The sequence below is a fragment of the Protopterus annectens genome, chromosome 1.part0 (assembly GCF_019279795.1).
Source record: "Protopterus annectens isolate FY-2018-M chromosome 1.part0, PAN1.0, whole genome shotgun sequence".
In the NCBI taxonomy this organism is placed as follows: Eukaryota; Metazoa; Chordata; order Ceratodontiformes; family Protopteridae; genus Protopterus; species Protopterus annectens.
In genome coordinates this window covers 412,142,271-412,162,247 of record NC_056725.1, presented here as the reverse complement: position 1 = coordinate 412,162,247, position 19,977 = coordinate 412,142,271, and the positions used below count along the sequence as shown (strand labels likewise).

Genomic DNA, 19,977 nt, shown 5'->3' with positions numbered 1-19,977 from the left:
TGGCACACAAGGTATTTGTACTGTATTGCTGCTTTACCATACCTCTCAACTGTATAGATTTTTGCAGAATGTTCAGATTTTTACCTCATATTTTTTGGTCCGTTTTTTATAAAACTGTGTTTTTCTGGCAAATTACCGGTAAATCATTAAAGACTGAATTTGGAAGATAATGACAAACATTTCAGTTTCAGACTACATACCCATCAGAAAATTCATACTAATGGGAAACATGTTATTCTTTCATCTTTATATGTTTGTAAGAGCAATATTTAAAAATTGTCCCTATTTTTGGGCCTTTGTCCCACTTTTATTTATGGCTTTGTCCAGATTTCTTGCTCTAAGAGGTTGAGAGATGCGCAGGGAGCGGGTCCTGGTGGCACTCGCTAAGGCCAAATACACAAATCTCAATGAGCCCTGAGAATATCCCAGGATGGGTCTAATTTACAAGAATGAAATTCAACTTACCCCAAACTCATAACACTGAGCCAAAAAGGCCGACAGCACCACCACACCGACTTACCACTCCAGGTGAGTAACCACTTGGCCATCCTAAACAAAAACGTAAACCGAGGAAAAGCAAACCACCCCCCCCCTAACTAAATATACCACCTCAGAGATCACACTACCGTGGGGATAAGGGGCAAGGTTCAACAGGCTGGTCAAGTGGTTTCTTACCTGGAGTGGAAATTCAGTGTTCTGGGACATCAGTGTTGTGCAGTTGTCGGCCTTTTCATCTTGGCGTTGTAAAAGTCGGATAAGTGAACACTCAGGTTTCTGAAGGGGACCCTCAGGATACCTCCTAAATAGCTGGAAGCATGAACTATCAGGAGAAATTCAGTCCCTTTTCAACTAAAGCCTCAAAAGAAACTTTGTACCATGAGAATGTAGGATTGCAACTGTTATCCCACTTCACAAGGATAGACCATCATCTGACCCCTGAGACTGCAGACTTATCTGTTTGACTAGTTTAATATGCAAAGCCATGGAATGACGTATCATGGAAATGATCAACAAGGACATAGGCAACCTTCAATCACTAGACCCAACCCAGTTTGGCTTTGTCAAGGGAAGATTGTGCCTAATAACCTGGTAGACTTCTTTGAGAAGGTAGTCAAGGCAATGGATGAGGGTAAAATGATGCATACCACATACCTGGACCTGGCTAAGGCATTGCATACAGTACTCCACTTGAGTATAGTTGACAAACTCACTGAATTGAGCATAAACCTGTATATAACTTGCCGGATTGCCAGCTGACTCATAAACAGGACCCAGAAAGTTAGGATTGGTGATACCACCTGCACTAAGAGACCGGTCACAAGCAGGGTTCTGTGCTGGGACCACTCCCATTTGGCATCTACTTCTCAAAGGTAAAGGCTAATGTCAAGGGGCTTTGGCTGACCATGTTCACAGATGACTGCAAATTGACAGCTATCATAGATTCCCCCATGACACAAACATTTTACAAGAGGGTGTAACACAGACAAATGACTGGTGCCAAATCATGGACTAAACCTCAATACCAAGAAGTGTATTATAGTGCCTTTTGAGAAAACAGCCACCCAGGCTAATTGCTCCATCAATAAGGCACCCCCCTAAGAGTTGACCCAGTAGTCCGGATCCTAAGAATATATGTAGAAAGTAATCTGGCCTTTGACCAGCATTTGACCAAGGTAGTAAGAAAATCATTTTATGTCGCCTAGCTTATAAGCAAGGCATGCCATCCAGGTCCATGGAAGTCATAGTTCCACTTTATTTGGCCCTTATCTGACCAAGCATCGAGTATAATGCCTCCATTAGATGTAGCAGACCAGACATATGAAAAAGAATGCTCACAAAGTTTCCTTGCCAGGAGAATCCAGGGTATAAACACACTGGCTTATACAGATCACCTTAAAGCTCTGTCTGTATACTCTGTTCCTACAGGTTACTGAGAGGTGATATTTGCCTGTCATACAAGGCATCCTTGGATCGGGCTCTGATGGATCTTTTGCACATCTGCAAAATGAACAGCATCAGATCTACTAGATCCAAGGGTTTAAATTGTGCTTGTGACATAAATAAGACATGTTGGTGAAACAGATATATGTTTCATAGGATACCCATGCTCTGAAACAGGCTCCCCATCCATGTGAAGCAGAATATGTCCCTAACCTTATTTAAGCATAACCTTGATCAATGGATGGAAAATCGAACTTTCACCTGGAGTCTACCCCCCATGTCTCTGATAGACAGAAGCAGACAGTAATGCCAAAACTAATGCACCCTTCCTCACATAACCTTTAGAACTTTCTAACTAACATACCCCCTCCTAATAAACACACATGATACATGACACAGTTGGGTTGGATTGCATGGCCAGGCTTACAAAGGCCATAGTGGTTGTTAGCCTACTATATATCTATGAACCTATAAACAATGTTGTTTTTGGTATAGACATAGCCACCCAAGGTCTAGTCTAATGATTTAGTGCCTTCTGTTAACAACTCTAATGTCTCACCTCCACTGTTGCTTAGTTCAGTTTCTGTTTCTCTCTCTTTCTCTGAATTTAATTCATCCTCCTTTAAGTGCGTGTGTGTGCATGTGTGCATGTGTGTGTGCGTGTGCGTGCGTGTGTGTGTGTGTGTGTGTGTGTGTGTGTGTGTGTGTGTGTGTGTTTTGGAGGGAAGTCCCACCCAGATTCCACCTAGCTTCTTAATTTTTCAGAGTAATGACCACATTCAGGTAGCGCCCTTTCATTGCCATGAATTAATGCTTGTCTTCAGCTATCCAGCCCTTCGTAACCCCTGAATCTATAAATCTGTCTGGCCAGCTATTTGTCTGCCTAGCTATCTATCCATCTATCTAATCTGTCAGTCTAATAACAGACCAGAATTAAGCTTGAAAACAGTGATGACAAATCTGTACCTTATATGAAGAATGTCACTTCTTGCTGCTGTGTTAGGAGTGGACACATAGCTGAGCTGAGGCAAAAAATAACATCCTGGGTAATAAGACTATTGTTATCATTTCAAATACAACTGAGCTAAAAAACAGTTTAAGACCAGCAAAATGACCTGTAATTCCACAAAATAACTCCTTGTATTTCAGTGTCTTCCATTTTTGTCATTATAAAGCCATTCTTACCAACCACAGCTACAGAAATATTTACCTGTACTGCCCGTTCACTGATCCTTCCACCTCTGTCAGTACCGCAGGCTGTCTGTAAGTCCTAATGTTTCAGCAACCATGGTATTACCAATACTGTTTGCACTTGTGATGGGAAATGAGCAAACTACTAACTTGCAGGGAGTAATAAACACCTGTTTGACAGTGCCGGTCATGGTACTTCTGACAGCTTCCATCCTGGGCAGCTTTTTTCTGCCACTGCTCCATTCATGCAACCTATGGCTTTGTCTAGGCAAATAGTCCAGAAATCTATAACAGAACCTGAACAGATTAAATGCAACCAGATTATCAAACCACAGAGCCATGATGGTACCATAAACACTGTGCCAAAATTGTATTTGCCCTGACTGTAAACAATCACAGCTATTCACCTAACTGTCCTCCAAATGGAAATGTATGTGCTTTCACCCTAATTTCTTTGTTAAGCTCTTGACCCCAGCAGGTTTTCCTCCTGCATTCCTAAACGATACAACTTACTATATCCTTTCAAAGCTATTTCCCAAAGATATTAACTATGTAAATATTGTAAATAGCTTCTTACTCTATATGCATGACTGTATGTTAAATGACTCTGTACAAGGAAAGATTTTCCACAATGGTCTAAATTGCTTATGCTTTGCTTTGAATTCATATATTTGTAACTTGTTCTTAATTGTTACTGTTTTTCAGTCTCAATCTGTATTCTTTGTCATGGAACTTTTCTCCTCGGGCCTCCACTGAAAATGAGCTCTCTGAGCCCAGTGGACTTCCCCGGTAATCAAACTGGAAATAAATAAATAAATAAATTAATTAAATGCATAATGCATTCTGAAGGAAACTACAGAGGAGCAATCTGATTCAACCTGAACCTTGACATTTTAGCTGCTCTTGTAGCTCTGCTAATGTGGTTTCATATTAAACCCTAACAGTGATGGCTGTGGACCAAGCTACAAAATGACTAACACAGAGTAGGTATCTTAGTGACTGCTACAGAGGAATGTAAGATAGTCTGAAAAATTTGGGATTGTTGTCAGTACCAATGAATCTCTTAGCCATGATACGTGGGCCTGGACCTTGGTGCTGGTTAGAGGGTCAGGCCCTACAATGTCAGTACTTGTGTAAGTGTGTCCAGCTCCACTGATCTTAATGGAAGGATTCTGAACACTGAGCTGACCATCGCATTGCATTTGACACCGTTGTTGCCATTCCTCTGACATCATTCCCTGCCTCGATGCTTGCATCCACTGAACAGTCTTTTTCTTCATCCTTCACCTTTTTACTTACAAGACAACAGAACAGTGAGACCCAAGGCCTTTTACAGCCTCCTTCTTTGATATAAGCCTTTAAATACACGTCTTCATCCACTTCAGACTCTCCCCTTCAGAAGATGCTGAGGAAGGCAACATGCAAGATGAAGTACATTGACTTCTCTGCTGCATTTTCCACCCTGGATAACAAACACAAGTAGGAGAGAGATTCCCCAGTGTTCCTCCTGAAGACACCATATTTGGAAAATTCTAAATATATGTTATGTCCATAAGATGCTTTGCGTAAAGCTTTTCATGTTACCCAGCAGTCCTCTTAGATAGTCTTTCCACTGTTGAACATACTAGTATGGACACCAGCATGGCCTGAAGAAACACAGATGTCATTGCTACAAATCTCAACAAAGCTGATATGATTTTCCTGCCCTCTAGGGGATGGAACATTTAGTTAGAGATTCCAAATCCAGGTGTAACTGCAATAGAAGCAGCCCTCACAAATGATATGAATCCCCAGAACTGTTCACTCCATCTTCCAAATAAGAAATCCAGGGTGATGGACAACCTTGGGAAATGAGTTTATATAACATCTGCTTTTACTCTGAGGGATAGAAACTATTAAGCTCTTATGGTGGAATTCTAGTGTGACCTGGTTAATGGCAAAATGGCCTGATGGACCTCTTACATATAAACATTTATCCCAGTAGGCTAGTGTTTCTAGCAGCTCAAACCTTATGATAAGGCTAACATATACTGCCCTGATGATTTGGCTAATGTTATAGGATGCAACATTCCCATCCACCTGCATGCATGGCTCAGGGTAATAGATTCTACTGGGGACATGAAGGTGATATTCATGAGTTCCTCCTTCTACAGTCTTTGCATGTTTAGCATGACATCAAAGTCCAGCTTAGAATATGGAAAATAGGGCAAAACACTCTCTACTGTTGGTGTTAAGCATTAGTTTCCTCAGCATTCCTTTTCGGGATGTAGAAGAGCTGCATAGAATGTAGTACAGGGATGTTGCTTATCAGATAAACCTTCAACAATCTGAGAGAAATCAGAATGCTTATGGCAACATACAGTGCCATTATGCTCTCACAAGAAAGGGTCCACAGGAGTCACAGTGTGGCTGTGGTTTAACTATAGGAGGCCACCAGCAGCAGTAGCCCTGGGTCCTTGCCCAACTGTCTGTCTTATTGTTTGTTACCTTTCACCAAGGATTGGTGGACTCTGACAGTAATATCCAGAGAATTCAGGATTACCTTCTTCAGTTGTTCACATCAACAGTCATAATACTTGCCTGATGCTTCTCCCCATCTTAGACATTTTCAAATATAATGTTCATTCGGCAATCGTCTACTGTATTATGCAACATATTTGCTATAGTACATATGGCATAAATATCCAGAATTTACATCTTACAGATTTCTCTGCATTTCTGCTCATTCCCAACTCACACATAACTGTAACATTCCCACAGTTTAAGCTGTATCATTCCCCAAAATTCTACAACTTTTCACATTTTACACTGTTATTAAACAGCATATGCAGAATTGGGGTACTCCATTTCCTCACCTCTCAACTTTCAGGACATTACCTCAATTTTATTTTATTTTTATTTGATTAGTTACTGTGTGTTTACTGGGTTAGTCCTACTAGTCCAATGTCCTTTTTATGTGAGAACCAAGATGGTATCCATCCTGACTAAGGAGAAATTTGGCCAGGCTATGGGGGAACTTCCCCTACTCTTATCTCAGTTAGGCCACACATATCATATTCAGGTAATCCCTGCACCTATACTTGGTACAACAATTACTAATGTATTGCAACAATTTCATCTGTTTGATTATTAATTTTTGTCTCTTTGCTTGATCAGTTTACCCAATGCTCAACACACCTTTATGTCTCAGTGTCAGCCATTGTGCATGCCAACTCCATAGTTTTTGCATCCAGATCCTTGTTCCTCTTTCTGTATAAACTTCCATAACTTCCCCTTTTCAAGCCTTAGCTACCATCCATCTCACTTCCCAGGGAACAGTTGAAATCCTAAACTTTCATCTGTAGCCCACCCTGTTTCCTTGATATCTCAAAAGGCTTAAGTTACACTGCTCTGGTATCTTCTTCCCCAGTAACTTAATCCAGGCCTCTCTTGCCCACTTCTACAGTGGTACAGTGTCTCTACATGTCCACCACATGTGCATCTGGTCAGCATTTTCATCCCAACATCTCCAGCACTCTGTGGACATGCACCATCTTTCTCAGTGTATCTTTGCAGGGGTTTTATAGCACCTCTGCACCATCTTCCTGTACACTTGCTTGATAACTTTACTTTCATGCTGCTGTGAATTCATGACTGTGCAATTATTTTCTGATGTAAAGTTGTAATATCTCTCACAACAAAACTTAGAGCCTATGCAGAATTTGGGGTACTTCATTTCCCCACCTCTCAACTTTTAGAACATTATCTCAGTTTTATTTGTTGTTTATTAGCATCCTGGATGCAGTTACAAGGGGATGGTTTATTGGGATAGAAGAACTGTTTCTTTTTAAATACAGAATCAGCTGAGCCACAGATATTGGGAAAGAATACAGCCAGATTCAGGCAGCTGGTAAGTAGTCTCAGCCCAGTCAAGGAGTCTGCAGCCTCAAGCTGATACAAAGATCAACACCTTATTTAAGACTGAGAGGTCAGCTACTGTCACTACATCATCAGATACATTACGTTCCAGATAACAATCATTTACCTGCATCAGGACCTGTACCACATTGTTGACTTATGATATCCTCTGTGGTAATTGTAGCATCAGGGTTCAAGAGGGACAAGCTCCACAGTGATGTCATGGTCACAGAAAATTACTTGAAAATTGCTTACTATTCATTTGAAATCTGTTTCCTTGACATCTCTGTATTAGTCTCCCATAGATTATATTGGGCTTGGTCCAGGGTAGCATTTCTTTACTTTTTTATTATTTCTGGCGTAGTTTTCATATAGGACACATTATGGGATGGGTTGTCCAGATTTCTACTTGTTGCATGATATTTTTAAAGTATAAAGGTGAACTCTAGAATGTAGCTGAAACATAATATACAGTTTGACATTTGATTTAAGCTCTGTAATTAATATATATTCTTCTCTAGGCTGGAGGATTTTGTTAAGCCATTTATATAAGCACTTAGTACGAAATTCAAGAACATATTCAAATAGCAGTTGTGATTCTTACAAAGAAACCATGTTTATCTTCACCAGTGGAATCTACTGTAATTGCCATTTTGCCAATTTTTTTTTCATTATATAATATAGACATTTTTCCTTTGGAGAGTTGTATACATTTAAAGTGGTGAAACAAAAGAAACACGACTAGAACTAAATAGATAACTTGTTTGAATTACTGGTGATATATTTGTGCAGATACTAGTATTTCTAATGCAGTATTAATTTTAAAACTTCACAAATCTGTTTTCTGGGTTCACGTAAAGAGCCACATGGTGAAATGTATATAGATGTTGCAATAGTATAGGAGGTTTACTAACTCAAAATTCAACTGGTTTTATGCAATTCTGAAGCCATTTAATATGACTGTAAATCAGAAGCTCTTATTAGGATGACCGCAATGGGTATGTAGGTAGATCAGCTCAAAATTGTAAACCTGAGCTAATTTCACACTGTGCTCATTATTTCAGTAATAATAATAACAACAGATTTCTGAGACAGATTTGATAATAACAACAGAGTTCTGAGTTTCTTTATTTACAAACTTAGTTGTTGGAAATTAGGTCAATATTTTCTTTCAGGATGGCTGTAGCAGTATAAATGAATTTGTAATATGATATTACATCTTTCTCTTAGACCACAGAGGCAAGCATCTGTGATGGGCAGTATCCAAGCTGATCCAAAGTCAAAACCAACAGTTTCCCAACCACCAAGCTCTGGCAGTCCAACAGTTTGCCAGGGAAGCCCTAGGTTACCCAGTCGTGGACTACCAAGGAGCCCTTTGTTTTCAGTCAGAAGCGTCAGTGCTTCCCCCAGGAGCCAGTCATTTTCCAGGGCAGAGAGTCCTTCCCCCTCCCGTCAGCGGAAAGCATCAACGGACATCAAAAGACAGTCAGTGATTCTTGTGAGAGAAGATGCCTTGAAATCTCAAGCTAGGACAAGAACCATGGTGCCAGCCACAGACTCTTCACCAGTGCCTGCCACCAGTAAGCAAAGACCACGGCCAAAATCATATCCAATGGGACAGGCAACCAAAGGAAAACTGACTGTCACAGAGAGCAAAACAGTAGCTGCTAGATAATGGGCTTTACTTAATTATTTACTACTACAAGAAGGTGAGTACTGCACTATGTTAAAACATGCAAGTTTGTCAGCCTAGCATTCCTGAACAAAAAAAAAAAAAAAAAAACAACCAGCTACTCGTTTTGTACTCCATTTTATCCTGCAACATTTTTCAGGAAATCAGAAGTTTCACCTGAGGTAAGTTACATAAAGTGAAATTCAAGAAGACTCACAATATGAGTTACTCCATTGTAATGCTGTTTTGTAAATACATATTACAGCAGACTAATTTACTTATACCATAAGTCTTTAAGAATTTTGCTAGCAACACTAGTCATGTAACTATAGTTGATATGTCCTTCTGGTACTTCACTGACTACCTAAACACGTTTACCATAGTGCTGTAAATGTCTATTTAATTTCTGTGCTTTTACTCTGCTGTATATTTTCCAGATTTATACCCTTAAATAGTGTGATAATTGTAAAGTGCCATCTGTTGCAGAGTATATTCTGTTGTGTAGAATGTGGTGGTGCTTATTTCTATTGAACACAATAAATTGCAGGAAGCATACAAGGATCACTTCTCCACTTTAAGAAAAGATAATATGATGTTAACTACACAGTGACATTGCCAGAAAGTCTCTATTGTATTAACATGATAAAGCCCTACTATGATAAAGAAACAGCATTTGGACTGGGTTGCAGGTGGAATCAAAGGGGTATTTTGTATTGCACCTTCTCAGGGATGTTCGATTGGACACCTTAGTGGATGAAGTAGCCTTCTCACTGCATCCATCTCTTAACCTGGTTCAGAAGATCTAGGCACTACCACAGGAGTTTGGGGACATATTTAGTGTCAAGCAAGGTCTTGCCTGCTGGTAAGAAGCAGACAGGATACTGTTGTGTAGAGCTAGACAAGTTGCTAACATGTTACCTGTCAGAGTGGATAATTCATACAGTATTATTAATTGTACATTGTGGCTGTCTCTGCCTAAACTTTCTTTTTTATTTACCAGTCTTGGCAAATGTTTTACTAGTGTTGTGTCACTTTGAGGATTGCTAAGTTATAATTGTACTGCACTGACACTATTATTGAGGTCACTTCAGAGGTGAATTGGCATGGGTGAAATGATCCTCCTTTTACTTGTTTGCTTATTCATTCATTTATTTATTTATTTTGAAAGGAGAGGCATTTAGATTGCACTTAGATGACTTTCACAAGGCTTGAGGGTGAACTATTAATTCTGAAAAGGTTGATGTGTTTCTGAATCATCTGTGTTATTTCTTTAAATCAGCATTATTCTTACTTTGTATTAGTAAGTATGATCACTTTCTGAGCTTTACCTGAATGTATACAGCCTTCTGAATTCTTAAGCAGTACTTCCATATTAAGTAGCTTATCTGTCTAACTGACCTCCCTGTGGTTGTACATATGTTGGTTTCATCTTATCTGGACAGTATACTGTAAGCTATAATTTCTTGTTCTTGGTGCTGCTGGGTTCAGAACTCGATCATTTGCAAATACTGTAAAACTCTTGTGCCCAACTTCTGACAAAAGTATCTAGATACCAACACATTACACCAGTTCTGTGCAGTGTAAAACTAGCTGTTGGTTAAATTCTGCATCATCTTCAAAGTTCTGGTCCTTATTTATTTACCTTTTGTAAATTGTCTTCTCTTTATTTGAGGGAGCTGCTTGCCTGGTATAAGCTATCCCATACCCTATGCACATCCAGGTTAGTGCTGTTAGCGGCCAGAAATACAGCTGGGAACCTCTAGAATTCATCTCTTTACTTTTCAAGGGGCACACCTTCACCTTTGAAACCTAACAGTCTGAGAGTCTTTGATGCTCAGTGGTTTTACCTTTACCCTTAAGACCCATCTGTTTGAACTGTTATATGGGGATTAGCCTTCCAAGTAACATCACTGATATCCTGATTATTGATTTTAAACATGGTAATATTATTTTAAGGTATTTTTCTTATATGGATATTTCTCAGTAAAGACTGGGGAAGGGCATGGTTGTATTTTTTTAGGATGCATTTCTAAACTACAGGTCATGTTTTGTTATGCATGCTGCTTTAGAATAGGCTGTTGACTATGAAAGTTTGCCCTGTTACTTACATTTGCACTATATTTGTCTGACTGTTCTAGCATTCATTAGTCTTTCCCATTTAGTCATATCAAATGTTGACTACAAGCTTTCTAATTACTATATTCTAAACTGAATCTCTGTACATCATGATGGGCTATAGTCAGAGAGGAAATTTACATCCAGCTTAAAATATCCACGTGTATTATTGATTCAGTTCATTCCACTGTATCCTGTTTGTCTTTGCAGTAATTGCTGCTGCTAATGCATTATTATATGCTATGTTTTTTATGTTAATTATTTGTAAAGTATTTAAGGCTCATTAATTTAAATAAATTTAAAATTGAACTTTCTGTGACTTGTGTAATAGAGCTCAATGTTTTATTATAAGTGCATCATTTTCGATACTAAGCTTTCAAGCATCTTGCCCTTCCTTGTATTATAATAAAAATGTGTTTTATGAACACCTTAAGTAGATTTCAGAAATATGCATAACAATAATAAAGTAATCACTCCATATAGTTTAAAATGGTATCATAATTACATCAGTATTCTAAACTTGGCTTGGGATCCAGAGTGTACTACATAGGGGGAGGACAGACAATAAATAATGTGGGAAGTTTGGTGTGGAACACTCCTCTGAAGATAGTGAGGGATGTTATCAGAAACAGTGATAGATTCATGACAGTCATTTTAAAGATAGGACATTATTCATAACACCAGTCTGTGCCCTACAGTAGGTTTGCTATGGTAAAAGAAAAAAGGTGCACTTGCCAGACTTACTAGGTAAAGCAGGACAATATAAGTTGGTGTTGATAATTGGGACCTGAATGCTCATATTTGCACAGACAGAACAGGTTATGAGGACTGCCTGTTTCCATATGTGTGGGGTGTGATGGCCTCTCTACCCCAGGCCAGTAATCAAGGACCCTCAATCCATACCACTGACACTGGTGAAAGATGGTCACTAAAACAGGAATGGATTTACACAGTATTTTAAGAGGCAGCTCTCTGTATCAAGCACATTTTCCCCCAAGAGCACACAGAAAACACACTGCTGACCTGGGACTGGACTCTCTGTCTCTCCAGATCCCAAATGAGACTCACTTTGGAGCACTGTGCCCCCTTTCCAAGTAGCTGACACACACACACCTGAGTATTTGATTTTCACACACACACTCCTGGGAAAGACTAGCACAGATATACTAGCTGTACCCCTTCTGCCCAAACTATAAGGTTACCATGCTGCCACCAGTCAACCACTCTCAGGCTGTTACAAGGGTATACAATTATACTGAGTAAAATCAGTACTGATTTAAATGGTAGAATGTAACCAAAGCAGAAAGACATTTCAGAGTGGCCACAGCATCACTAAAATAAGCACAGGTGCTCTCAAGATGTTAAAATTATTCTGCAAAAGACCAGCCACAATGAAAGGTATAAAAATATTTAATAATAAATAATAGAATAGAAAACATGAGAATACTAAATATCTAAATACAATAAACACCAGAATTTCAATCACAGCAGAAATAAAAATAACACAGTTGGACAGATTCACACAGATGCAGAAAAACAATACTTAACTAATCTCACTGTATTTCCTCTATGTCTAAAGAACAACTGTTCCCTGGCTAACTTAATTAATACAGCAAGGCAAGATAGGATGCTGAGATGCTTACTTCTGCAAGGCAAGGTGATGAGTCTCTAACTGACTAAACTGAACTGAACTAACAACTGACTGTGATAACTGTCATAGATCTTTATATCAGGTCCCAAAGAAAACAAAAAAAAAAAAACAAACTGCTGTGAGAGTTCCATCCTCATAGTCCTCGTTATAGAATGACATCACATTTGATCACCTGACTCGGGTACAATACACACTCAGAGCTTTGCTAAGATCTGTTGCAGTATTTTAAAATTATAGAACAATTTCAAAAACTTCTACTCTTCCCTTCCAGAATTCTTTGTATAAATATATACATTTAATCTGTTATAATAAGACTGTTGATACATTTTTTAACACAAGCATCAGTACAAGTCAGTGTGATAGTCAAATGACACAAAATTATCTACAAAACTCCAGCTAACTATGCTGGCATATGTTACACATGTACTGCCCTATTCTCCATGGCATAGATGGCAATACCTCACGTCATCACATCTCTGCCCCCTTTGAAGACTCAAGCTAGTTTTTCAAGTGACCCTGGAAAAACAATGCTTGAGAAAAATGGGCCTGTTTGGGAAAACATTAACATATACCCTGTCTTGAGAGTCCATATGCATTGGCATTGCAGACACCACTGTGATGCTGTACTGTCATATCATATGCATGCAACACTTGCCATTTTGTTGGCTGACTCTATGTAGCCAAGTTAAAGGATTCTGGTTTGGAATCACAGTAAATTTCCTTCCATACAGATAAGGCTGAAGTTTCTGCAGTGCCTATATTATGGCTAGGCATTCTTTTTCTACAGCTGCATAACATTCCTCATTGGGTTGGAGTCTACGGCTGAGATATACAACTGGGTTCTCTATCTGAGGAAACGTGGCTGAGTGTAACCCCCACCCAATGGTTTGAAACATCTACCTTTACAAAAAATTCTTTGCTGTAATCTGGACTGGCTAACACTGGGGGTCCTCCTAAAGCCCCTTTAAACTTTTGGAATGCCTGCTTGCAGGCTGGGGTGCACACTGCCTTATCTAGCCTGTTTTTCCTTGTCAGGTCTGTGAGGGGAGCAGCTATTGTACTATAATTGGGAATGAACTTTCTCTAATACCCCGCTGTCCCCAAGAATGCCCTCACTTGCGTTTTGGTAACAGAGGCAGGCCATGCCTGAATATCTTCCACTTTGGCAGGTTCTGTCCTAATCTTATCAGTCCCCATTCTATGTCCCAGGTAGGAGACCTCTGCCATACCCACCTGACACTTCCTGGGCTTAATGGTCAACCCTGCCCTTTGCAGTCTGCCCAGGACCCCCCTGACATGATGAAGCTTCATCATGTTAGCATAGTACAATTTGTTCCCCTGCCTCCTACCTAGCAGGTTTATGATGTAATTAACATCACTGACTTTTCTTACCACTTTGAAGGGTCCCTCCCAAGCTACCTGCAGCTTATAGAGTCTGTCAGGAATGAGCACCATAACCTGTTGTCCAACAGTATACTCTCAGGCACAAGCATTCCTATCACACCAGACCTTTTTTTGCTGTTGGGCTCCTGCCAGGTTCACCTGGGCCAAGACCATGATCTCCCTAAGCCTTGTCCTGAGGTTTAGGACATATGCCACAATAGACTCCTTGTGGGATTCTCACTTACCTTCCCACTCATCATGAATCAAATCTAAAGGCCCCCTCACCCTATGCCCGTACAGCAACTCAAAGGGTGAAAAACCTGTGTATTCCTGAGATACCCCTCTGTATGCAAACAGTAGGTGGGGCAAATATTTGTCCCACTCTCTCCTAAACTGGTCTGCAAATGCCCATAGCATGGTCATTAGTTTAGAGTTTAACCTCTCCACAAGATGATTAGTCTTGGGGAATGGTAGGGGGAGGTCTTTAGGTGGTTCAACCCACAACATTTCCACAGACAAGCTAGCAGGTCTGACATGAATTTGGCACCTCTGTCAGTTAGTATTTCTCTCAGGAAACCTACGTTACTGAAAATCTCTAACAAATCATTTGCCACCTTCTCTACCTCAATGGAGGACACAGCCACTGCCTCAGGGTATCTGGTAGCATAATCTACTACCACTAGGATATACTTCTTTCCTGTGGAGCTTGGGGCACTCAGAGACCCCACAATATCCATAGCTACCCTCTGAAATTGCTCATCAATCACAGGCCAAGGCATCAATGGAATTTTGGTGTTGTCCCCTGTCTTGCCTACCTTTTGGCACTGCCAACAGGTCCTACAGTAACCTGGTACATTCCTTACAATCCCAGGCCAATAAAAGTTCTGCATAATATGTCTCATGGTATGCTTTATTCCCATATAACCTACAAAAGGTATGTCATAGGCTATGGTAGACATGCCAGATGGTAGGCTGTGAGCAGTACCAACTACTGTATTACCTCGCCCTCTGCCTTTCCTCAGGAGTCTAGTCTATATTCAGTAACCCTTTGTTCCAGTATACAGAATCCCCTTTTCCTTGAGCATCAGGTGTCTCCTTAGTTATCTCCCTCAGACCTCATAAACTAGGATCCAAAAGCTAAGCCTGTCTCAACTCTATCTTTATAACTTCTCCCAGCTCCCCTTCGACAGGAAGCCTAGTATCTTCTGACAGCAGTGTCTCACTGTCAGCCTGGTACTACCACTCACCTCTGTCCTTGCAGTCATGCTGTCCATGGGAATATCTGTACCAACCATTAGTTGTGGCTCACTTTCAGGCACACTGCTACAGGGTAGCTCCCTCCTGTAAATAGCCACATCACCAGCACCAGCTTCAGGTGTGGGGTCTGTCTGGGTCTCCCTCAGGCTACCAAACATACATGCCTGTCTCCAAGCCAGACTGCATGTAACTGCATGCACACAAGGTACTGCATTATCAAAATCATTCTCTATCAAGACAACTGCAAGAATATCCTCAAACACAGCTACCCGCTTACTTCCTTTTTCAGCCTCCCATTCAATGTGTACCCTGGCCAAGGTTATACGGAATGGGATCCCTCCTAAAGCTTTGACTGGAGTCGACTGCCCAAGCAAGTACTGCTCCTCTTTAACCACTGCAGGCTTCACAATAGTTAGGTCAGAGGCTGTCTCTCTTAACAGTGGCCTGTCTATCATTCACTAAGATAGCATACAAACTCTGGTGATAACAATAAAAACTGTATAACTGATTAAAAATTAAAATAATTGCCAGTAAATGGCCGTACACTTCAAGATATGATTTAATAACAACAAAGACAAATGTAAAACCCCGTATTTAGCTCTTTCATCTCTCCAGTGAGACTTCTTTAGAATACCAAGAAAAAGTGCATTGCCTATATCTTTTTATAATTAAAATCATTAATTAACCCACTGATCAACGCTGGATTCAGTTAAATTGATACTGCACATTTAAAAAAACAGCATGTTTCAGTCCCTACTATTTTGTTGCCTATTCACACATTTAAGTACAAAAATCATGTACACAAATATATAATCTTAAATATTCAAAAAGTTTTTTTATATAATATAAAAATAACATAAAAACATCACCTAATACCTTCAAAGAGTATTAGCTTTTTCCACTAGAAGGGGTGTGATGGAGATTCTCTCATTCAGACCTGGTGGTAGCATTGCTGCTAATTTTAACTGCCATTCCATCTACTTCCTTTTCAAAACATTTTCCAGTCTCCCCCTCTGGGGTTAGTGATCATTTTCTCTAAAATTCCAAACAGAAATCTTTTGGAATCATAAGTAATTATATGCTTGTAAAGAGCGTTACTTAACTTCTTTTTCTTTATATCATTCATATACTCATAAACTCTTGATTTCAAAGCACGCTCTGTCTTCCCTACATAGAAAGATGTACAGGAATCCCATATTGTTAAGTATACCACCCTAGAAGTGCAACAATTACCTTTTTTAAAAAATACCGTACTTTGCATATAATTATTTAACCTTAGGGTGGCATCCTTAAAAATAAATGGACATTGGCTATATCTACCACAAGCTAAGTTATCCTGTTTTGTGTATTTGGATTCCAGTAATTTCTTGAAATTTGGTGCTGTCTTCGTAAGAAATCTGGGTTTAGTCCCAACCTTCCCCAGTATCTCTTTGTTAGTCCTAAATATATTCCAATTTTGTATAAATGCCTTCTGTATACTATCAGTTAAATGATTAAATTGTAAGACATAATACATATAGCAAAGCTTGTGTCTTACAATTTAATCATTTAACTGATAGAAAAGCTTTGATTGGAGTGAACTGCCCAAGCAAGTACTGCTCCTCTTTAACCACTGCAGGCTTCACAATAGTTAGGTCAGAGGCTGTCTCTCTTAGCAGTGGCCTGTCTATCATTCACTAAGATAGCATACAAACTCTGGTGATAGTTTGGTACCCCTGTGTTTTTCCAGACAACTTACTACTGGCACTCTGTTATTCCGACTTTCTGGCTCCCTCACCTTTTGTTCCCGACCTTGATTCAGTGGGCATTTGTATGCTACATGGCCCCTCTGATTACATTTAAAATATCTAACCCTGATCCTGGCTGTGTACCTGAGCTAGTGGCTTTCCCTGTTACTGGTAGACTCTTTTAGGGTGATTTAGGCTGCCCGCCATGGGTTCCCTTATATCCGTGTACAGCACTCGTTATCCCCTTGCTGTGCAGTGATGCCCTGCTTGCTAAGTAGAGATCCCCTCTTCTCCCCCGCTCATCTGCAGAATTACACTCCCAGTCTGCCAACCAGATTCTCATGTCCTCAGGCAAATTAATAAGGGCTTTTTCCCTCACAAAAATCTCTGCCAGTCTTTCAAAAGTGGTGACCTGACATGCACTCACCCGCCTATGAAAATAAGTATTTAACTCAGCAGTATAATTACATACACTTTCATTTGCCTTGCGTCTATGCTCATGAAACTTTTTTGTGTAAGCTTCAGTTGTTAACATGTAACAGTTCAATAAACATTGTTTCACTCTATCATAGTTTAAACAATGAGTATCAGACAATTTAGAAACAGTAGTTACAGCTTTACCATGGAGTAAGGGGGTCAAGAACTGTACTCAGAGCTCTTGGTCAACATTATACTGTTTACATACTCCTTCAAATATACAAATAAAACTGTCAAAGACATCCCCGTCTGCCAACTGTGGAAGAAATTGACTGACTCTTATTGCTTCTGGGGTCTGATTATTCCCTTTCCCATTACCTCCTTGACTCTGACAAAAGGTCAGCATTTCTCTTTAATCAGGTTGTAGGGCAAAGACAGAAAGATAAAGAAAATAGTCATCAGACACCCTTCAGAAAGGATGCCAGTAACAACCTGCTCATCAGTCCACATGATATCAAACACAGATAGAAGAAGTACTTTCAGCAATTGCAATACACAGCACTTACATCGAAGGAGGAAGAAGAGCCCGCCCTACATGAAGTAAGCGCAGCACTAAGGAAAGCAACGTCTGGAAAGAGGTAGACTCAGACAAGGTCAAGGATAATATAATATAGCAATAACCCACGCCTGGGTGTGGGTAATACGGGATTTACCCACAGTTGGTGTGGTTTGGTCACGAGGGCGAAGCCCGAGTGGCCAAACAAAGCCAACCGTGGGTAAATCCAGCATTACCCACACCCAGAAGTGGGTTATTGCTATTATACAATGACATTATTTAAGAAAAAAAAATAATTACTTTTCTTAAATAATGGCATTGTATAATGCCACCTTGCTGCCCTTCCGCAGCTGTCTGGTATTCTGCGGCAGTTCTGATGTACTGCGCATGCATATGCCTATGCAGTACATCAGAGCTGTGGGCAAAAGCAACGGAGAAAGCAAGATCTCTGTTGCTTTTTACAAACTGTTGCACTATGTTAAATGGGTTTAACATAGCGAGACAGCTTTAAAAAAGCAACGGAGAATCTGCGTTGCTTTTTAAAAGCTGTCTCGCTATATTAAACCCATTTAACATAGCAAGACAGTTTTGAAAAAAAGCAACGGAGAAAGCAAGATCTCCGCTGCTTTTTACAAACTGTCTCGCTATGTTAAACTCGTTTAACATAGCGAGACAGTGTGAAGCAATGGAGAGCTTGCGTTCTCCGTTGCTGTAAAAAAAAGAGTTATAGTAATGGAAAAAGTCCGTGCGACTGGACCTTTTTCCATTACTATAACTCTGATTTACAATGTGCATGCTGACCAATCAGCGTGCATGCTTTTGAATATTAATGGGGGGTCATTGTATAATTAAGGTGTTACATGGCTCAAATAATAGGAAAGACCATAGCACAACAATGTAAGTTTACAAATATACATCTTCATTGAATTATAAATGTAACCCAATTCCCTGTTCTCCAATATATGATTGCAGAAACATCATCAAGATCAGACTCTATTTAAATCCCCCAATCAAGCTGTTTTCCAGGTGAAAATAGTGCCTATCTTTACCCCACTCTTTGTATAGGTGTAGTTTCTTGTCTCTAGACTGTTGTGTGTAATAACATTCTCCCTTATATTTTCCTTTACCCAAACCACATCCCTTTTCCATGCCTTAGCTATAAAGCTCCTTACCCAACCCCATAATGTAGTACCAACAATTTTTCAGATTCCACCCATCCATGTTCCTCACCTCCCATTCCAAACAGACAAAATTCCCATTGCTTAGGGATCACCTTCACAAAAATTATCTCCCAGCCATGCATACCATGCTGCTAACATGGCTTAACTTTATCACATTTCAAAAACATTTAGGCTTCACCTGAATCTAAATCCCCACATCTCCAACATTTACTACTGGCAACCTGCCAAGCACTTAACAATTGCAGTGGGGTTCTAAACCATCTGTGAATCCTCACATGATGATCCCACACCTTTGGTAAAGACCTTAGTTTAACCGTAAACTTGATGGCTTTCTACCTGTCTACCTTATCCAATCTTACACATTCATTCTTTCCTCACCTCCCATACAACCTACCCATCTCTGTCCCATAAACATGCCTAATCAACAACCTGTCAGTTTTCCAACACTTAAAAGAGTCCCCGATCACTTTTAATCATCACTGAGAACCCCCATTATACAATGTCCTCTCCCTAATTACTACCCTTTACATTTCAGCTTCTTAAACTACTGCTGCATTGTTCTCTTCAGTTGTTCAAATTAAAGCTATGCTGTCTCAGGCAGCTGGAATTTAACCTTGAAACCAATCATGCAATTCTACTTGCCTTATCCAAAGAATTTTTCACCATTTCAATCCCTCTAGATTGCCATTTCTTCCAGTATACTACCTGTCCTGCAGTCTGAATGTTATGATTGTTCCAAAGATCAGCTCTTACTGTGCCAAAAACAGAAAATGATGAACATTTTATGATCCAAAAAATATCACTCAGAATTCATGCTCTCTACTTCCCCTTTCTCTTCCTTTCCATTACAAAAATCTTTCTCCTGACATGCGGAGTCTCTAGAAAATAATCACACCCTCTGCAGCACTCAAAGCATACCTCATCCTCCCCATCTCCTGGGTAACCTTAATCTGCTTCTTGCAATCCTACATTCCAAACAAATTTGTCAC

The 19,977-nt window shown here is 39.9% G+C and overlaps 1 protein-coding gene across 1 annotated transcript in view; it reads left to right on the top strand.

Annotated features, from left to right (window-relative positions):
- TTBK1 (tau tubulin kinase 1) overlaps nucleotides 1–19,977 on the top strand; it is a 1,416,073-nt gene that overhangs the window by 1,336,389 nt on the left and 59,707 nt on the right. Inside the window, exon 15 of the mRNA XM_044060281.1 lies at nucleotides 8,260–8,738. Coding sequence (XP_043916216.1) covers nucleotides 8,260–8,704 — 445 coding nt within the window. The 3' untranslated portion in view covers nucleotides 8,705–8,738. The remainder of the gene's footprint in view (nucleotides 1–8,259; nucleotides 8,739–19,977) is intronic.